Here is a 17,736-nt window from a genome sequence, read left to right on the forward strand (position 1 = left end):
GGGAGGGCGCTTCCCAGAGTGTCTTCTAGGCCAGCTTCAGGCACACAACATCTGCATGTCAGAGTGATCTTTGCTGTGTGCAAGGAGCTGAGAGACCAACAACAGTCATGGGGCTGGAACATTGCCTGCAAGGTCCCACCTGCCCTAGCACCTCCCAGAACTGGCACGGAACTGGTTCACATGCATCAGAGGGTCTGGGAGCCCAGCAGCAGTGCCATGGGCTTGAAGGATCACAATCAGATCACTTCTACCTGGGCAGGTCCTAGGCCAAAAAGGGGGTGTTTTGTAGGTATGATATTATGAGGCGGTGGTGCCTCAGAAATTCTAAGTCCAGCAGGAAGTGAATGGCTGTTAAATGGCCTTTGAGGTGGCTTCTTGGAGAAATAGCTGGCAGCTCATCCCTTGACTCCCGGCTGGGATCTATGCCATTAGGCTCATATCTGCAAAAGTACCTGAAAGGCAAGCAGAAGGCACTTGCTGTGCCTGTAGTTTGTGAGATCCGCTCTTTCCGAGTACCTGGTAGGCCCCATAAAGGAAGAGGTCTTGGATAGGGCTTGTCATGTCAGAGGTGTCAGCTTTTGCCTGAAGTCATCCTTCAGGACTGCTTTCAGTTTTCAACACAGAGGGGGCCACTGCCTCCAAGATGCCTGGGGTAAACTGAACCATGCACGAGGGCCTGGAAAAAGTTACCCTGGCTGCATAGGAGCCATTCTATATCCAAAAGCTGGAGGCAGGAAACAAATTTTTAGCGTGGTACGGAGCTGCAGGGCACATTGTGCAGGGTGTTCCTGCAGCCTTTATGTTCTTTTCCATCCTGGCTTCGGTGCTGCGTCTGTCTTAAGAAAGGAGTAGCCAACAGAGGTAAGACAGACACTGTGAGATCATGAAAGCCATCAGAAAACTACCCCTAAGAAGATGACTGATATGGGGAGGTCAGAAGAAGCCTGGCCAGGAGAAATGTGAGATTTGGGAGAGAGAAGAGGCCAGCAGGAATCAATGATTTCTGGGAGGCTAGAAGGTTCAGGCAATGTTGATTCTGCTGTAGCACTGACTTAAAAGAGTCATGTAAAGACCTTGTCCTATTTTAACCAGCAACATTAATCCTTAAACCTAAATGCTACTGTACACACTGTCAGGAATCCACTACTCTAATGCCTGACCTCAACGCATCCCTTGAAGCCAAAATTCATCACATAGCCCCTTCCCCTTGTTTTTACTCTCTTAATCACTCTGATCCCTGACCTTAACACTAGCATTAAAATGCTCTTTTTAACCCTAGGAAACTGCCTGAGAGACCTAAACAAAACCCTAAACCACAAAGCTTGTCCATACCCTAAACACAGACCTGATACCCACATAAGAATACCAAAACATTCCCATTCAAACTTTGCTAAATCTTTAACCCAGTAAGGTGGGCCCTAGTCCCTAATCATATACATGAACACCTAACACCCAAAACCCCTGTTCCTGTGCATTAACCTCCTCACCTTCAGCCCCTCTACTAAGCCTTAACTTTAGGCCCGTCATCCCTTGGGACAGGGCAGGAACCATGAGGTTGCTCTGCAGTCATGGCACTCAAAGCTGAATGTGAGGGGCCATGGATCTCATCAGATTGTGGGCCACAAGGAGGAGACAGGGGAGAATGCTCTGATGAGCTCAGCTCTGCCTCAGGATCTCCTGCACCAGCAGGAGCAATGTGACTGTGGCAGTGACTGTAAGGTCACTTCTGTCCCTGCAGAAGATAGGGCAGCAGCAGGAACATGTCACAGAAAGGGACTGAGAGGTCACTTCTGTCTGTAGGTGGCAGGTCACCCTTGACTTAGAGCTGGGATCGGTACTTTTCGGCTGACATCTGCCAGTGGCCCTGGTAGGCCAGCAAAAGGCACCTGGCTGGCATGCTGACTGTGGGATCCCCTCTGCCTACATACCCAGGAGGACCCATGCAGAAAGAAGGCCCACATATGGGTTGTCCTGTCCCTTCTGCTTGAGTCCATGACTGGACAGCAGCAGGCCCATGGCTTGGAAGATGCTGGTGCGGTGACTTCTGTCTGGTTGGCTGACAGGCCGCAAGGAGCCTGATGGATTGGGATGCCTACTTTAGGAGGGGGTTCCACCCTGATGGAGCTTTCTTTTGTAGTAGAAAAGAGTAGGAGAGAAAAAACTGCCACAAAGTGCACTTTGGAATGTTGGTGCTGGCCACGAGGAGGAAGAACTGTCCCTCAGAGTGTTGTGCTGCGTTGCCAGAGGTCACCCAAAGAGCGTCTGTGATCAGAGCATGGCTTTGTGTGAGAAGGAGCAGCTGGGGAGGGTTGATGAGACACTGGTGAAATGATGGAAATGCTGGGATGAGAGCAAGGTGGTGAACAGAGACGGGTGTCTACAGTCCTCAAAGAAATAGGTGAAAGTCATCAAAGTCAACAAAGTGCTCTGCCGGGCACTGCCCAGCCCAGCCCGGCCCCTGCCCACCTCTCCCCACCACCCTGCCCTCTCTCCAGCCCAGCCCAGCCCAGCAGCCCAGGCTGGGCTGGCCCCAGGGCAATGCCCTCCACAGGCTGCTGCAGGGCTCTGGGCACGGCCACCCCAGCCCCAGCCCCTCACAAGGCACCGCAGCTGCTGGGACAAAGTGTGGTGGTTTCACTCAGGTGGGCAGCCGAGCTCCACCACAACCGCTCTCTCACTGCCCCTCTCCTCAAAGAGGAAGGGGGAGAAAATACAACACAGAGAACTCGAGGTTTGAGATGAGAAAGGTTTAATTAAATGGAAAGGGAATGGGGAGGAAAAAAAAAAAAAAAAACGAAACAAAAGAAACAATCAGTCCGCGCGGGAGCACGGAGAGAGGGAAAAAAAAATTATTCTCTACTTCCCATCAACGAGCGGTGTTCAGCCACGTCCTGGGAAGCAGGGCCTGAGGGTCCGAGCCACGGCTGCGCTCGCGTCAGGCAGCACCCTGGGGTGTCACCAAGTGACGTCACAATGGGTGCCCACCCAGCCCAGGCGCGTGTCACAGTGGCACCCATTGTGACGTCACTTGGTGACACCCCAGGGCTCCGCCTTATAAGAGCGCAGCCGTGGCTCGGACCCTCAGTGTCGGTGCACGGCAGTGACGGACAGGGCAGGAGCACAGGGCCTTCGAGGAGTCCCCGAGCATAGCCCACGTCCCACAATGCCGCAACCGCCCGCCCGGAGGAGCCGCCGGTTTATCCTTGTGAGCTCTCCCACTCCAAAGGCTGCTTCTGAAGGGGAGTCGCAGCTGCTGGATCGCAGTGAGTCTTAGGGATGCGGTGGGGAGGGTTGGGGACACAGAGACCCCTGCTTGACTCCAGGACTCCTTCCCTGGGTAAAGCGGCGCTTGGGCTGACGGGGCCGAGCTTCCTCCGCAGCACCACAGAATGCCAGGACGCTTTGGGCTGGGGGGGACCTCGGCGATCACGATGCTTCCCCCCAGCCCAGGCTGCCCAAAGCCCACCCAGCCTGGCCGTGGGCAGTGCCAGGGAGGGGGCACCGCAGCCTGCGCCAAGGCCTCACTGCCCTGGACGTGAAGGAGAGAAATCCCTGCCTGTCCGAAAGAAACCTGCCCTCTTTGAGGTTAAGGCCGTCACCCCTTGTCCTGTCGCTGCAGTCCATGATGAAGATCCCCCCCCAGCTTTCCTGGAGGCCCCTTTGGGCACGGGGAGGCCGCAGCGAGGTCCCCCCGCAGCCTTCTCCAGGCTCCACAAGCCCAGCTCCCTCAGCCTCTCTTCCCAGCGGAGCTGCTGCAGCCTCTGGGCATCCCCGCGGCCTCCCCACGGCCTTCTGGGGCTGGGGCCCTTCCTCTCCTCACCCCTGCATTCAGCCCCTCGCTGCAGCACTCTTTGCTTTCCTCCTTTCCAGGTAAGGCATGGAAACTGTGCAGAGACAAGGCCGTGGAATTCATCAGGGCGTATGTCAGAGGCACAGAAAAGGTAATGGCAGCCGCTTGCATCACAGCTGTGCTCCTGGCGCTGCCCTCCAGGGGTCCCACACAGCCCCAGACCCCTCAAGGCTTTGGTCCTGCTGGCCGTGGGTGTCCCCCTAATGCTCTGTTGGTGTCTTTGTGGCTGCCAGGACGACGAGGAGCAGAAGATGCTGTTCCTCAGCAAAATCTGCGATCTGTGCACATGTGTCACAGAGAGGGGTGTGCCAATGAACTTGCATGGCTTCTGCAGCAAACATAAGCTGGTGGAGAACATCATGGTGAGAGGATGCGCAGCGGGTTGGGGAAGGGGCAAGGCCCCCCGGCACCAGCCCCCTGGGAGGCGAGGGCTGGGGCAGCGCTGGCTCTGCTGCTGCTGGGTGCCGGCGGCTCCAAGGTCTCATCCTGCTTGTGCTCTGCAGGCGCTGCTGGAAAAGGAGCCCATGGACAGCTTGCGCACAGCATTCCGGCAGAAGGCCATGGAGACTGTCGCCCTCCTCAGGTGCGTGCCCAGCCCCTGGTGGCAATGTCCTGGTGGCCCTGAAGCTGGCAGGGAGGCTGCCCGTCCCTCCCAGGGATGCCTGGCCAAGGGAGGTCCGTGTCCTCCTTCATAAGCCTCAAGGCACTGCGTCCAACAGGCTCCTCTCTCTCTCTCCTTCAGCAACACCGTACCAACAGCACTGTGTGGCAAAAGGGAGAGTCTCCTAAACATGTGCTTCAAGAGCGTCTTCTTTCTGCCTCCCGAGTCAGATGTGCCAGAGACAGGAGTGCTCTACGCCGAGGTATGTGCTGGGTGAGGTACCGGCACCCCCAGTCATGCTGAGCTGCTGCCTTGCTTCCCTGTGCTGACACAACCAGAGACCAGTGCAGGGCCGGGGCCCAGATTTGCTTTCCCAGCCTCACCCTTCCCCCTTCCCCGACCTGATCTTGTGCTGCAGGAGGTCTGCACACAGCAGCTTTTTAGCCCCAAAGCCACCCCTGAACTCCAGAGGGGCTCAGAGCCAGCTCCTGGGGGTGAGGAGGGCCAGAGAAATAATTCGATGCTCTTCTGTCCTCCCTGCAGACTATGAAAGCCATGGACACCATGCTGGAGGGCTTCGTACTCAACTGTCCCATCGCCAGTTTCAACATAGAGATGCAGAATATGTTGAAGGTTTGGCATTTGCAAAGAATTTCCAAAGAATCCTCTCAGGTCACATTTGCAGACCGCTGTCAACCCCCAGCAACTTCTCTCCTCGCAGGCGCTGCTGGACTTTGCTGTCTCCAAAAACTCAGATGTGCGTGAGAGCGCTGTGAAGGTGATTGAGAGGCTGATTACTTTCTTCCGCTGGTATTTGGTGATCAAGGTAAGGCACAAGGAATTTTCCACCCTTTCCTGCATCCCAGAGCATCCTGCCATGCAAGGGTGCCTGCGAGGCAACCCTCAACTCACGTGAGTGCCTCAGCACTATGAATTGAGGGTCTTCGTCCCTCCTTTGCCCCTGCTCTTCCCTCCCCAGGCCGTGCTCTCTCAGGGGCTGGCTCTGCCTCCACTAAGCCCTTTGTCTCTCCTCCCTTCCTCACCCAGATCACAGATGACTATGAAAACTATAGCGATGATGAGCCCACAGAGCCCTACATCCCCATCCTGGGACAGCTGCTGGGCATCCTCTTCATTTTCACCAGTGACAAAGATTCCATCAGATTCACAGCTTTAGAAACTCTTTCTCACATATACAAAATCATCAGAAAAGGAAGAGGTAAGAAGGTGTGGTGGGCAGCGTCCGTCTGCACACAAACATCTACTGATTTGTCTACTTGTTTTCCCCGAGTTTAGTGGGGACTGTTAGTGTTAGGTTAGAGGTTGGACTCGATGATCTTGAGGTCTCTTCCAACCTAGAAATTCTGTGATTCTGTGAGTATTGTGAAGGATTGTTTTTGTGCTTGGTGGAGGCTGCTCACGGAATTCTGCCAGGTTCCCTGGCCCCCTCTGCTCCTCACAGCAGCTTCCCGCAGCATTCTGGCTATCGTTTTCCGCAGAAGCTAGACGCTCACCTGCCGTCCAGGAGCAGTTCTCTGCTGCTGTCCTTCCCAACCCTCCCCAGATCACCTACCACGCTGTTTTGTGGTCTCCCCCAGTCTAAGCCATCAATCGATGAGCACTTCCCAAACCGCATCTTCCCCGAGGAGTGAACAGCAGAGCCAGCCGTGCATCACCAGGGATGGTGACGCCCTCCAGAATGCTCCCTGACTGTTTGCTCCCTGCCGTCTTAAAGGCAGGTGTCAGGGGGCTTCCTGCACATCCTGACCCCGAGCAGAAGGGGGTCTGTGACACGCTGCTACCCCCACGGCACCCAACGCCATTGCTTCTCCTCCTTCTGCATCATCCCTGAGGTCCCTCTTGCTCCCAGCACTCCTCACCTTGTGCTTTACATCCCTGCCCACCACTCTCCTCGCCGGGGGTCTGAGCCTCCCTCCTCAGCCATTCCTAGTGAAAGTGCTTTTCACCATTTGGCAAGCTTGTTGGCAAAGATGCTCTTCCCTACTGACTCTTCGCTGTTTCCCCCTGTTTAGAATGCATATTGAGAGAGGACATGGTAAATTATGCAGAGAGACACAAGAAATTGGAGTATGCAAAACTTCCATTTTCTATAACATCAACTCCGTGTGAAATTGCCAAGGTAATGAGCTCTGGCCTTGCTGGGGATCTTGTCCGCAGCATCAGCAGGCATCTCGTGTGAGCAAAGGGGTCCAGAACCGGTGGGGCTGGCACGGCCTCACTCGCCCTGCTGAGAGGGTTCCTCTTGTCCCCAGGCTGGGGCTATGCGAAGGCTGCTCCCCTGTGTCCCGGCAGCAGCTCCAGCCCTCTGGCCACCAGCAAGCCCTGGTTACCTGCAGGGCCAGCACTCTGGCCCCATATGCCCCATCCTCACCCCTTCCCCCGAGGGCCCTCTCTCCAGAGCCGCTCTTGCTGCTCAGCTAAGCAGCACCCTTGGGACACTCAGTGAGGCATGTCTTCGCTCCTCCTTCTTCCCACAGCGGTTTGGAGGACATCTCTTCCCTGATGAGAGGCTGGACATCATCCTCACAGCCCTGGAAGCTTTACAAGACTCCAGCATCCATGACAAGCAGGGGGCCTGCAGCGTGCTGGACGCAGCCTTGGAGGACCCTGACTACTGGCTGACAGATGTAAGTGGCCTGTGGCCATGGCCCTGCCCTTGAGCTCTTCCAGGCATGGTTCCTCTCTCCTTCCCTGCCTCCCTCCCTGCCTCTCTCGCACATCGGGGTCTCTTGGGCTCCAGAAGCCACCTGAAGCCAGCAGAGAGCAATGGAAGGGGTCAAAGTTTGAGTGGCAGCTGTGGCAATGGCTGCGGTCTGCTGGCAACACCATTCCCACTTTGTCCCCCAAGGTGCCAACAATCATGGAGCGCATCAGGAGAAACCTGGGCAGCATCCACACGGCATCGGCGCGGCAGTGCCTGGACTCCCTGCTTCTCCAGATGACCAACATGATGCCCAGGGAAGAAGCCAAGAACTTGCTGCAGTTCTCTCCGCCACGTGACAGGTCCTGGCCTTAACATCCTTGAGGGCTTGTTCCGCGTCGGGAGATGCACCTGGAGACTCTCTGCTTGCCACACCAATGGCAAAGAGCAGGACATCCCCAAGGAGCACAGCCCTCCTTCCCACCAATGTGTTCCAGCCCTACTGGGCCAGCCAGGGCTGCAGCAGCCCAGCTGTCCAAGGCAGCCCAGAGTCCCCCTGCCCCCAGGGAACACCAGCTCAGCCCCCTCCTGCCTGCCCAGGCTGGGCCCTCAGTGCTCCCCAAGTCACAGGGGCTGCAGGACAGCCTGGGTCCTCTGGGGCTGGCCCAGTTTGTGGCCCTGCGGCTGAGGCAGCCTCACTGACAGAGTATTCTGGGCTTGCAGCACTGACCTGGCCATGTGGGAGGTGATCCTGGCCATGCCGAGGACCTTGGAGAATGTTTTAAACATCGTGTTGCAAGGCATCCCGCTGTGCCAGTGGTGCAAGGAAGTCACCGAAGACACGTGCATCCGTCGCTTGGCTGTGAGTTCCCAGATGAAACCTTGCTCCCAGCAGGGCTACGTGTGCCCCTTCAGGCACACAGGCACAGCCCTGTGCCCATCTACCCCCAAACTGCCAGCTCCCGCAGGACGTACGGACACATGGTCCCTGGGGCCGGCAAGCCCCCGTAGCTCCCCGCGCCTGGTGCCTCTTTGGTGCCAGCTGGCGCTGCCCCATCCCTGCCCAAAGGTGGGAGAAGAGGCTGCAGGGAGCCCTGCAGGCCCTGCCAGGCTCTCACTGCTCTTTCTTGCAGTTGCTGGCCCATAATTACACTCATGAGTTTGGTAACCCAGTGCACCTCCTGAGCTACCTGAGGCACCCAAGACCAGAGATGCGCTTGATGGTTCTGAAAGGGCTCTGCACCGTGTCAGAGAGCCCTAAGAAGGTGAGCGGGCCATCGTCAAGCAAAGCCATGTTGGCAGCCTGGGGCTTTGCTCTTCTTCCCTCCCGTCCCTCCCCGCTGCCAGGAAGCAAGGCAGGAGGCTGGTGCTCAGGAACCAGAGCCCTTTGCCCAGGGTGGTCTCTCACTGCCTCACGGAAGGGAAATGGTGTCTTTCCTACAGGCAAGGGAAATTCAGGTCGTGCTGTCAGACATTGTGGAGGCTCTGCAGGACACCAACACAGACGTGGTGCTGAAGGCCCTGCTTGTGCTGAGAAACGTGATGGCTCATGTGGAGAGGAGGGAGGCCAGTGGCCCGGCTCTGCAGCTGGCTGAGAAGCTCCTGCCACTCTTTGACCACGTAAGTGTGCTGCGGGAGCCCGAGCCCTCAGCTGGGCCCCCTGTAACGAGGGCTGCCCTTCAGCCCGGCCCTGTGGGCAGCACTCAGGCAGGGCCTTCCCAGTCTCCTCGTCAGCCCAGGCGCTGGGGAGCTCTGCTTGGGCATGGCTGGTGCGGCTGGTGGCGAAAGTGGGGTGGCTGGCGGGCAGCCTGCGATGGCAACCGATTGCGTTGCCCTTCACGGGCACCAGGCCTTGCAGCTGCCCCTGAGCAGCTCCTCTGGGAAGGATCCAGCGCTGAAGCATCTCACAGTGCTGGGAGCTCCCTTCACATCAGCCACGCTAATGCTGAAATTCCTCCTGTCCTCCTCCCTGCCAGGCGTCCAGCCAGGTGCAGGAGCACTCCATCTGCCTCTTCCAAGCCGTGGTGGAGGCTGTGCTGCGGCAAAGGAAGAAGGAAATGAAGAGGACGGTGCACAGGAGCCTTCTCCCACTCTACTTTCACATGAGAGACCAGAGTGAGAGCATAGCAAAGGTACAGATCTCAGAGCTGAGCAGTTATGTGGGCAAGGGTGTGCTGATGCCACAGGGTTGCTCTGGGGGATCACAGAATTTCTAGGTTGGAAGAGACCTCAAGTTCATCGAGTCCAGCCTCTGATCTCTTGCTGTGGTCTCTGGGATCTCTCTCATTGTGAGCTGCCTCCGATGGTGGCTGTCCCGTGGCCTTGCCTTGGCCACTGAACCCAGTGCACGCTACCCCTCACCACAGCCTCCCATAACGCGCTGGGAAAGGCTCGCAGCCCTGCCAAGAGGAGGGGACAGAGGGTCTCCTTCCCAAGGCTGTGCTGCTACCTCCCAACCTCTGCTGCTCCGCAGGCCTCTGGGAAAGCTCTCGCCGTGGCTGCAGAGTTTCTGCGACGCAAGGAGCTGAAGCGCTTGGCCCAGACAGAACAGACGTGGAGGATCGGGGAGTGCTTGGTAAGGACCCAACTTGGTTTGCCCCAGCTGGGCAAACGCGCCCGGCCAGAGCCCGCTGCCTGCAGCCGCATCCTCGCTCCCTTCCTGCCAGCACAGAGCCCCAGGGGGCTCTTCTGCAGGCCCCTCTGCCCTCCCTGCCCCCAGGATGATGGAGGAGACCCTGGAGAGGGTGTGCAAGCCCCGTGACCCTGCGTTCTCTCTCTCTCCAGCTGCAGCAGGACAGAGGCAGAGTAGAAGAATACCTGCAGCAGAGCCAGCCCTACCTGCAGGACACTCAGACCAACTTGCGACTTGAGGCCGTCAGATTCATTGGTGAGCCCAGCCCCTGGGTCCCTCTTGGGGCAGCCTTTGGCAGCCCCAGGCACTGCCCTGGCAGTGAGGCACAGCCCTGTTGCCCCCAGAGCCCCCCGACTGGGCCCTTGCTCCAGGGTGCAGGAGGGGGCACAGCCTGGCTGGCCAGGCCAGGGGCTGCGCTGCTGGGAGCGTGCTGGGGAGCGGGGCTCTGATGGGGTCTCTGTGTCTAGGTCTTGCTGCGCGCTACTGCGAGGACCAGAGCGAGGAGAAGCTGGATGAAATCCTCAGAGGTGAGTGAGGGCAGTGGGGGGTGTGCTGGGGCTGGGGGGACAGCGGCAGAGGCCCCCGTGCCTTGCCCTGCTCCAGGGAAGTGCTTCGGGGCGGAGGAGCAATGCAGCCATAGGAACGAGGGAGAGGAGACGGGGTAGCCTGTGGTGTCAGGGAATGGCCTCCCAGCCTGGAGCTGGGCAGTGCCGCTGAAAGGGTTGAGTGTCCCTGAGGAAGAGTCAGGGGAAAGGGCAGTAAGGCTGACAGAAGGTGGGAGCCTGTTGTAGAGCACGCAACCAGGACGAAGAGGGAGATGAGACAGCCTACAAGCAGCTAGGAGCAGGGTCACGATCGCTAGCCCTTGCTCTCATGGGGAAGCACAATAGCAAGAGGAAAGAGTCCAGGAGATTCCTGGAGTGTGTGAATCCTCCCAAGGGATGGAGGCAGGTGGTGAGGGAACCAGCTTGTGAAGGTGCCCCACTTGACCTGTGGTGCGCAGGTGGGGAAGGACTGGTGGCTGCATTTGGGACATTGCTGAGCAGCAGCTTTCAACGGATTCCTTTGTCCCTCCTGCTCCTCCTGGCCTGGGGAAGAGTCGAGTGGGGCTGGCATGCTCTGCAGGGGATGCCTGGGGATCTCTGCAAGGAGTGGGTTTTCATCTCTGCTCTTCTTTCTTTTGCAGTCCTCCAGCCTTCAGAGAACGACCCGGAACCCATGGTCTGTTCCCTGGCATTTCAAACCATCCTGATCCTGATGTCAAGGCATAAGGCAATGTCAGGACGGAGATTTCCACTGCCGTGTTGCCGCTAGCCCCGCAGCAGTCCTCAAAAGAGCAATATATATTTTAATAGAACTAGGTTGTTGTCTCGTTATTCCAGCAGCTCCTTCACAGTGACTCGGTGCCATGACGCTGAGCTAACTTGGAGGCCACCAAGGACCCTGAGAAGTTCCCTCTGTTCCCCTGAGAAGGCAACTTCCTTGTGAGGGGAACAGAGGGCCCTATTTGTTAGCCTGACCCTACCCGTAGGGAAGTCTGCTGCCTCCCTGGGGCTAGGGTCATGGACGTTGCCAGAAAGCTTCCCAACCTGGTTTTCCCCTCTGATTACTATCGTCTTTTGATAGTCCAGGCCGGCAGTGATAATACTGAAGATAGAAGCCTGAAGACTATCAAGCGGGACTTTAGGGGACTGGGACGGGTAGTGGATGGAGTGGGAGTTCAGGTGGTGTTTTTGTCCACCCCTACAGTGGCAGGGAGGGGTACAGAGAGGACTCACGACTCACTGGGATCCAGCAACTGCAACTCCTTCTTGCTGTCCTCTGTCAAACCTCTGTTCTCTACCACTAAGCTGTCCTCTGCTGGTCTCCTGTCCTCTGCCAGGCTGCTGTCCTCTACCGGGCTGCTGCCCTTTGACAGCAAGCTGTCCTCTGCTGGGCTTCTGTCCTCTGCCGGCAAAATGTCCTCTACCGGGGTGCTGTCCTCTGCCAGCAAGCTGTCCTCTGCTGGCCGGTTGCTGCCCTCAGAAGACCAGGTCTCCTGCCAGGCCAGCCTGGGCTGCCTGGGGGGCATGCCTCCCTCCTCATCAGATTCAGAAGGAGCCTCTGGAGTGGGAGAGTTCTCAAATAGAAAACGGAGGCTCCTTCGGGCAGGCGTGGGCTATGCTCGGGGACTCCTCGAAGGCCCAGTGCTCCTGCCCTGTCCGTCACTGCCGTGCACCGACGCTGAGGGTCCGAGCCACAGCTGCAGTCATATAAGGCGGACCCCTGGGGTGTCACCAAGGGAGGTCACCAAGGGTCCCATGTGACACGTGCCTGGGCTGGATGGGCCCCACCGGGCGCTGTAAGTTCGTGGGCGACACCAAGCTGGGCAAGGGGATCTGGACAGGCTGGATCAACGGGCCGCATCCAGCTGCGTGGCATTCAAGGCCAAATGCTGGGTTCCACACTTGGAATCATACAATATCCTGAGTTGGAAGGGGGCAGACCTGAAGGGATGAAAGACACGGTCTCCCGATGCCTCTTGAGCAGAAGGCCTTTATTGCCATTTTTCTCTGCTACATATACTTTCCCCGTAACCACATGCGCTGTCCACGCGCCCGAATCAGTCATACAATTCATTAGAGACCCTCAGCCACGCGCCTCAAGCCAGCCAGCAATTGACCACTGCGCAAAGCTCATCTTTAATGCTGTAGCCAAGTTAATTTATCTCCACCTTGTTCAAGTTTTTGTTACTAATGCCTAGTAAAAAAAGGGGCTTTAGGGCTTTGGGGCGACTACTTAAAGGATCAGGGGCACAGGTTGTGTTTGCCTCTGTCCTTCCGATAGGGGGGATCGATGCTGACTGTTGCAGGAAGCACGGCCGAAAGCACGACAGACACCAGTAGAGTCAGATCATGCTCCATTTTATTGCCCGAATAGCCTAACTTTTATAGAGAACTTAACAGGGGTGGACAGTGTTTCACACAAGGTTATTGGTCAAAAGCACTCAGACAAACAACTGCAAGAAAACAACCCCACTTGCAAGAAAACAACCTCCTTGTGATTAGCAGTCACATAGACCTTGTCCTTGAAGCCAGCTACTGGTAACAATATTTTTCTGAGTTCCTCAATTGGGCGATGTGGGAACACTGTCATGGGAACTTCTCATAGTTGCCCTGGTAGCTTGGTTTGCTCAGCTACAGCAAGCCATGGGATTTTTGCTGTTTCAAGAAATCCCTCAACAGCTGACAAGCAGACTCATCACATTAACACGTAGCTTCGGGACTGGTGCAACTGGTAGAACTTTGGGCTTGCTGATCATGGGAGGGTCTATGTGACACTGGCCTGCTACCACCAGATGAGATGCGCCTCCCTGTAGTGGTTTTACCTGGCAAGGTTTTGGTAGCACGGGGCCATAGGAGTGGCTTTTGTGAGAAGGATCTGGAAGCTGCCCCATGTTTGCTAAGGGCCCCTCTGCTGACCAGAGCTGAGCCAATAAGTCACAGAATCACAGAATCACAGAATTTCTAGGTTGGAAGAGACCTCAAGATCATCGAGTCCAACCTCTGACCTAACGCCAACAGTCCCCACTAAACCATATCCCTAAGCTCTACATCTAAACGTCTTTTAAAGACTTCCAGGGATGGTGACTCCACCACTTCCCTGGGCAGCCTGTTCCAGTGCCTAACAACCCTTTCGGTAAAGAAGTTCTTCCTAAGATCCAACCTAAAACTCCCCTGGCGCAACTTTAGCCCATTCCTCCTCATCCTGTCATCAGGCACGTGGGAGAACAGGCCAACCCCCACCTCACTACAGCCTCCTTTAAGGTATCTGTAGAGAGCGATAAGGTCGCCCCTGAGCCTCCTCTTCTCCAGGCTGAACAAGCCCAGCTCCCTCAGCCGCTCCTCGTAGGACTTGTTCTCCAGGCCCCTCACCAGCTTCGTCGCCCTTCTCTGGACCTGCTCAAGCACCTCCATGTCCTTCTTGTAGCGAGGGACCCAAAACTGAACACAGTACTCGAGGTGCGGCCTCACCAGAGCCGAGTACAGCCCCCCGTAGCCACCCATAGCCCCCCGTAGCCCCCAATAGCCCCCCATAGCACCCTAGAGCCCCCTATAGCCCCCCTAGCCCCATATAGCCCCCTGTAGCCCCCCGCAGCCCCCTATAGCCCCCCACAGCCCCCCGCCGCCCCCCCCCACCCCCCCCAATTCTCCCCCCACCCCCCCTTATCCCGCTCCTCACGTTCCGGTCCACGATGTCCCGGCCCTGGCTGGCCAAGCTGCTGCCGTAGGCGGCGGCCAGGCTGGACACGGGCTCGGCCAGGAAGGCGGCGGCGGGGGGGGGCAGGCGGGATGCGGAGGACGCCGGGGGGGCCGCCGGGGGGGCCCCGTAGGCCCGGGCCGGGCCGTGGGGGGGGGAGGGGGGGGCGGCCCCGCCGCTGGTGTCGTCGAAGAGCGGCCGCGGCTCCGCCATCCGCGGAGGGGCCGGGCCCGGGCCGCGGCGCTTGGGGGCTGCGGGGAGAGGAGAGGGGGGGTCGGGGGAGGGGGGGGGCGCCGGGGGGTCCGCACCGAGCCCCGCCGCCGCTCCCGGGGGCTCCATGGCGCTTCCGCTTCCGGTCACGTGAGGAGCGCGGGAGGAAGCTGTTGGCGGAGCGGCGGGGCGGGGCCGGAAGTGGCGGTTGCCATGGGGACGGGCGCGCGGGGCCGTGACGTCAGCAAGGGTGTGATGTCAGCAAGGCCACCGTGCCACCAAGGTGATGACGTCACCAAGGCCACCACGTCACCAAAGCCATGATGGCAACCAAAGCCATGACGTCACCAAGGCCACCATGTCCCCAGGGCCACCACGTCCCCATAGCCCCCATGGCCCCATAGCCCCCACGGCCCCATATCCACCATGTCCCCAGCGCCATCTTATCCCCAAGGCCACCACGTCCCCAAGGCCGCACGGTGGCCGTGGTGGCCCTAGGGCTGTCCCTGAGGTGTCGTGGCCATTTCCTGGCCACGGCGGCCATCTTGTCCCCAAGGCCACCACGTCCCCAGGGCTACCACTTCCCCAAGACCACCATGTCCCCAGATCCACCACATCCCTGTTGCCACCACATCTCCGTGGCCACCACGTCCCCAAGGCCACACGGTGGCCGTGGTGGCCCTAGGGCTGTCCCTGAGGTGTCGTGGCCATTTCCTGGCCACAGCGGCCATCTTGTCCCCAAGGCCACCATGTCCCCATGGCCACCACATCCCCATGGCCACCATGTCTCCGTGGCCACCATGTCCCCAGGATGACCATGTCCCCATATCCACCATGTCCCCATGGCCACCACGTCCCCAAGGCCACACGGTGGCCCAGGGGGGGCTGCTGCTGCTGGGCACCCTGGGGCTCTGGGTGCTGGAGGGGGGGGCGCGGACCCTCGGGACCCCCCCCGGGACCCTCAACGCCTCCGGGACCCCGCGGTGGGACCTGGCCTCCGCCTTCTTCTTCTCCACCACCCTGCTCACCACTGTGGGTAAGGAGCCCCCCCGCCCCCAAATCGGGACCCCCCCTCCGAATTGGGACCCTCCTAAAGAACCCCATGGGCACCAGGACCCCCCCAAGGGCATTGAGACCCCCGGGACCCCCATGAACCCCAGGACCCCCATGAGCACCAATTCCCCCAGGACGCCTCTGAGCACCAGGCCCCCCCGGGACCCCCCCAAGAACACCGGGACCCCCATGAACACCAGGACCCCCGTGGGCACCAGGACCCTCCATGGCCCCCCATAGGCACCGAGCCCCCTGAGAACCTCAGGACCCCCATGGGTTTTGGGACCCCCTTTAGCACTGGGACCCCCAGGCCCCCCCCCAGCCCCACCAGGACCCCCCCAGCCCACAGAGCCCCCCAGTTCGCCCAGGACCCCCATCACCACCAAGCCCCCAACCTCCCCCCACCACCCCCAGGGGTCCCCCCTCCCCTTTCACTTACCGGGGGGGGTCCCCCCCCTAAATTTCCCCCCCCCCCCCAGGCTACGGCCCCGTGGCCCCCCTGTCCCCGGGGGGCAAAGCCTTCTGCTTGGCCTACGCGGCGCTGGGCGTCCCCTTCACGGTGTTGACGTTGGCGGTGGTGGCCCGGTGGCTTTCGGTGCCGGTCACCCGGTGGCCCCGGCGCTACCTGAGGACGCGGTGGGGTTGGAGCCCCCGGGGGGCCGCCGGGCTCCATTTGGGGCTGCTGGCGGGGGCGGTGGCGGGGGGCTTCGTGCTGCTGCCTGCCGCCGCCCTGTGGGCCCTGGGGGGCTCCGGGAGCTTCTTGGACGCCGTCTTCTTCTGCGGCATGGCCGTCACCACCGTGGGGCTGGGGGACGCGGCGGGGGCACCGGAGGGGCAGCCCCCGCGCCACCTCTACCGGGTGGCCTTGGCCGGTGAGCGGGGGCGGGGGGTTAGGGGGGGGTGTTGGGGTGGGGGGCGTTGGGGTTTGGGGATCTGGGGTTGGGGTTATGTGGGGGTTGGGGCTATGTGGTTGGGGTCTTCTTGGTGGGGGGGGTCTTCATTGGGGTGGGGTCTTTATGGTGGTGGGGTCTTCATGGTTGGGGTCTTCATGGTTGGTGTCTCCATGGTTGGGGTTTAGGTGGTTGGGGTCCTCATGGTTGGGGTCTTCATGGTGGTTGGATCTTCGTGGTTGGGGGTCTTCATGGTTGGGTTCTCCATGGTGGTTGGGGTCTTCATGGTTGGGGTCTTTATCGTTGGGGTCTTCATGGTTGGGGTCTTCATGGTTGGGGTCTCCATGGTTGGGGTTTAGATGGTTGGGGTCTTCATGGTTGGGGTCTTCATGGTTGGGGTCTTCATGGTTGGGGTCTCCATGGTTGGGGTTTAGATGGTTGGGGTCTTCATGGTTGGGATCTTCGTGGTTGGGGTCTTCGTGGTTGGGGTCTCCATTGGGGTGGTGTCTTTATGGTGGTTGGGTCTCCATGGTTGGGGTCTCCATGGTGGTTGGGTCTCCACTGGGGCGCGGTCTCCATTGGGGTGGGGCCTTCATGGTTGGGGTCTTCGTGGTTGGGGTCTTCGTGGTTGGGGGACTTCATGGTTGGGGTCTCTATGGTGGTTGGGTTCTCCATGGTTGGGGTCTCCGTGGTTGGGGTCTAGATGGTTGGGGTCTTCATGGTTGGGGTCTTTATGGTTGGGGTCTTCATGGTTGGGGTCTTCATGGTTGGGGTCTCCATGGTTGGGGTTTAGATGGTTGGGGTCTTCATGGTTGGGATCTTCGTGGTTGGGGTCTTCGTGGTTGGGGTCTCCATTGGGGTGGTGTCTTTATGGTGGTTGGGTCTCCATGGTTGGGGTCTCCATGGTGGTTGGGTCTCCACTGGGGCGCGGTCTCCATTGGGGTGGGGTCTTCATGGTTGGGGTCTTCGTGGTTGGGGTCTTCGTGGTTGGGGGACTTCATGGTTGGGGTCTCTATGGTGGTTGGGTTCTCCATGGTTGGGGTGTCCGTGGTTGGGGTCTCCATTGGGGTGGGGTCTTTCTGGTGGTGTCTTTATGGTGGTTGGGGTCTTCATGGTTGGGGTCTCCATGGTGGTTGGGTCTCCATTGGGGTGGGGTCTTCATGGTGGCGGGGTCTTCATGGATGGGGTCACCATGGCGGATTGGGTCTTCATTGGGGGGGGGTCTCCATGGGGATCTCTCCATGGGGTGGGGGTCTCCACGGGGGGGTGGGGGTCTCTGACCGCTGTGTCCCCCCCCCCCAGCCTACCTGCTGCTGGGGGTGACGGCGGCGCTGCTGCTGCTGGCGGCCTTCCAGCAGCTGCTGGAGCTGCACGGGGTCAGCGCCGCGCTGCGCCCCCCCCCGGACCCCCCCGAGGAGGACGGGGGGCTGCTGGACGAGGGGGGGCAATAAACGGGGGGCTCGAAGCGCGACGGGCTCGCTGTGGTCACTGGGGGGGGTTGGGGGTCCCAGATGCATGGGGGGGGGGGTCCCAGACACATGGGGGGGGTCCCAGACACATGGGGGGGGGTCCCAGGTCCAATAGGGGGGTTCCCGGTCC

General features: G+C 59.4%; 2 protein-coding genes across 2 annotated transcripts in view; one reads left to right on the forward strand and one right to left on the reverse strand.

Annotated features, from left to right (window-relative positions):
* The window catches only part of LOC119715034 (latent-transforming growth factor beta-binding protein 4-like), a gene marked incomplete at its 5' end in the record, with an annotated part of 48,893 nt that extends 34,458 nt beyond the window's left edge, over positions 1–14,435 (reverse strand). Inside the window, 2 exon segments of the mRNA XM_072029985.1 lie at positions 13,967–14,235; positions 14,293–14,435. Of these exon segments, the coding sequence (XP_071886086.1) occupies positions 13,967–14,235; positions 14,293–14,435 (412 nt within the window).
* On the forward strand, positions 14,299–17,605 carry LOC113840940 (potassium channel subfamily K member 6-like). The gene is made up of 3 exons (XM_072029883.1): positions 14,299–15,230; positions 15,727–16,119; positions 17,440–17,605. The coding sequence occupies exons 1-3, from the start codon at positions 14,969–14,971 to the stop codon at positions 17,586–17,588; spliced, it is 804 nt and encodes a 267-aa protein (XP_071885984.1). The 5' UTR covers positions 14,299–14,968; the 3' UTR covers positions 17,589–17,605.
* The last annotated feature ends 131 nt before the right edge of the window (positions 17,606–17,736 follow it).

The sequence above is a fragment of the Anas platyrhynchos genome, chromosome 33, assembly GCF_047663525.1.
Source record: "Anas platyrhynchos isolate ZD024472 breed Pekin duck chromosome 33, IASCAAS_PekinDuck_T2T, whole genome shotgun sequence".
Classification (NCBI taxonomy): Eukaryota; Metazoa; Chordata; class Aves; order Anseriformes; family Anatidae; genus Anas; species Anas platyrhynchos.

Bases quoted from the DNA above. Each gene is read 5' to 3' on its own strand.
- LOC113840940 (XM_072029883.1), top strand. From the start codon at position 14,969: ATGGCCACCATGTCTCCGTGGCCACCATGTCCCCAGGATGACCATGTC. The intron at 15,231-15,726 runs GTAAGGAGCCCC...CCCCCCCCCCAG, and splicing joins CACCCTGCTCACCACTGTGG to GCTACGGCCCCGTGGCCCCC. The intron at 16,120-17,439 runs GTGAGCGGGGGC...CCCCCCCCCCAG, and splicing joins CTACCGGGTGGCCTTGGCCG to CCTACCTGCTGCTGGGGGTG.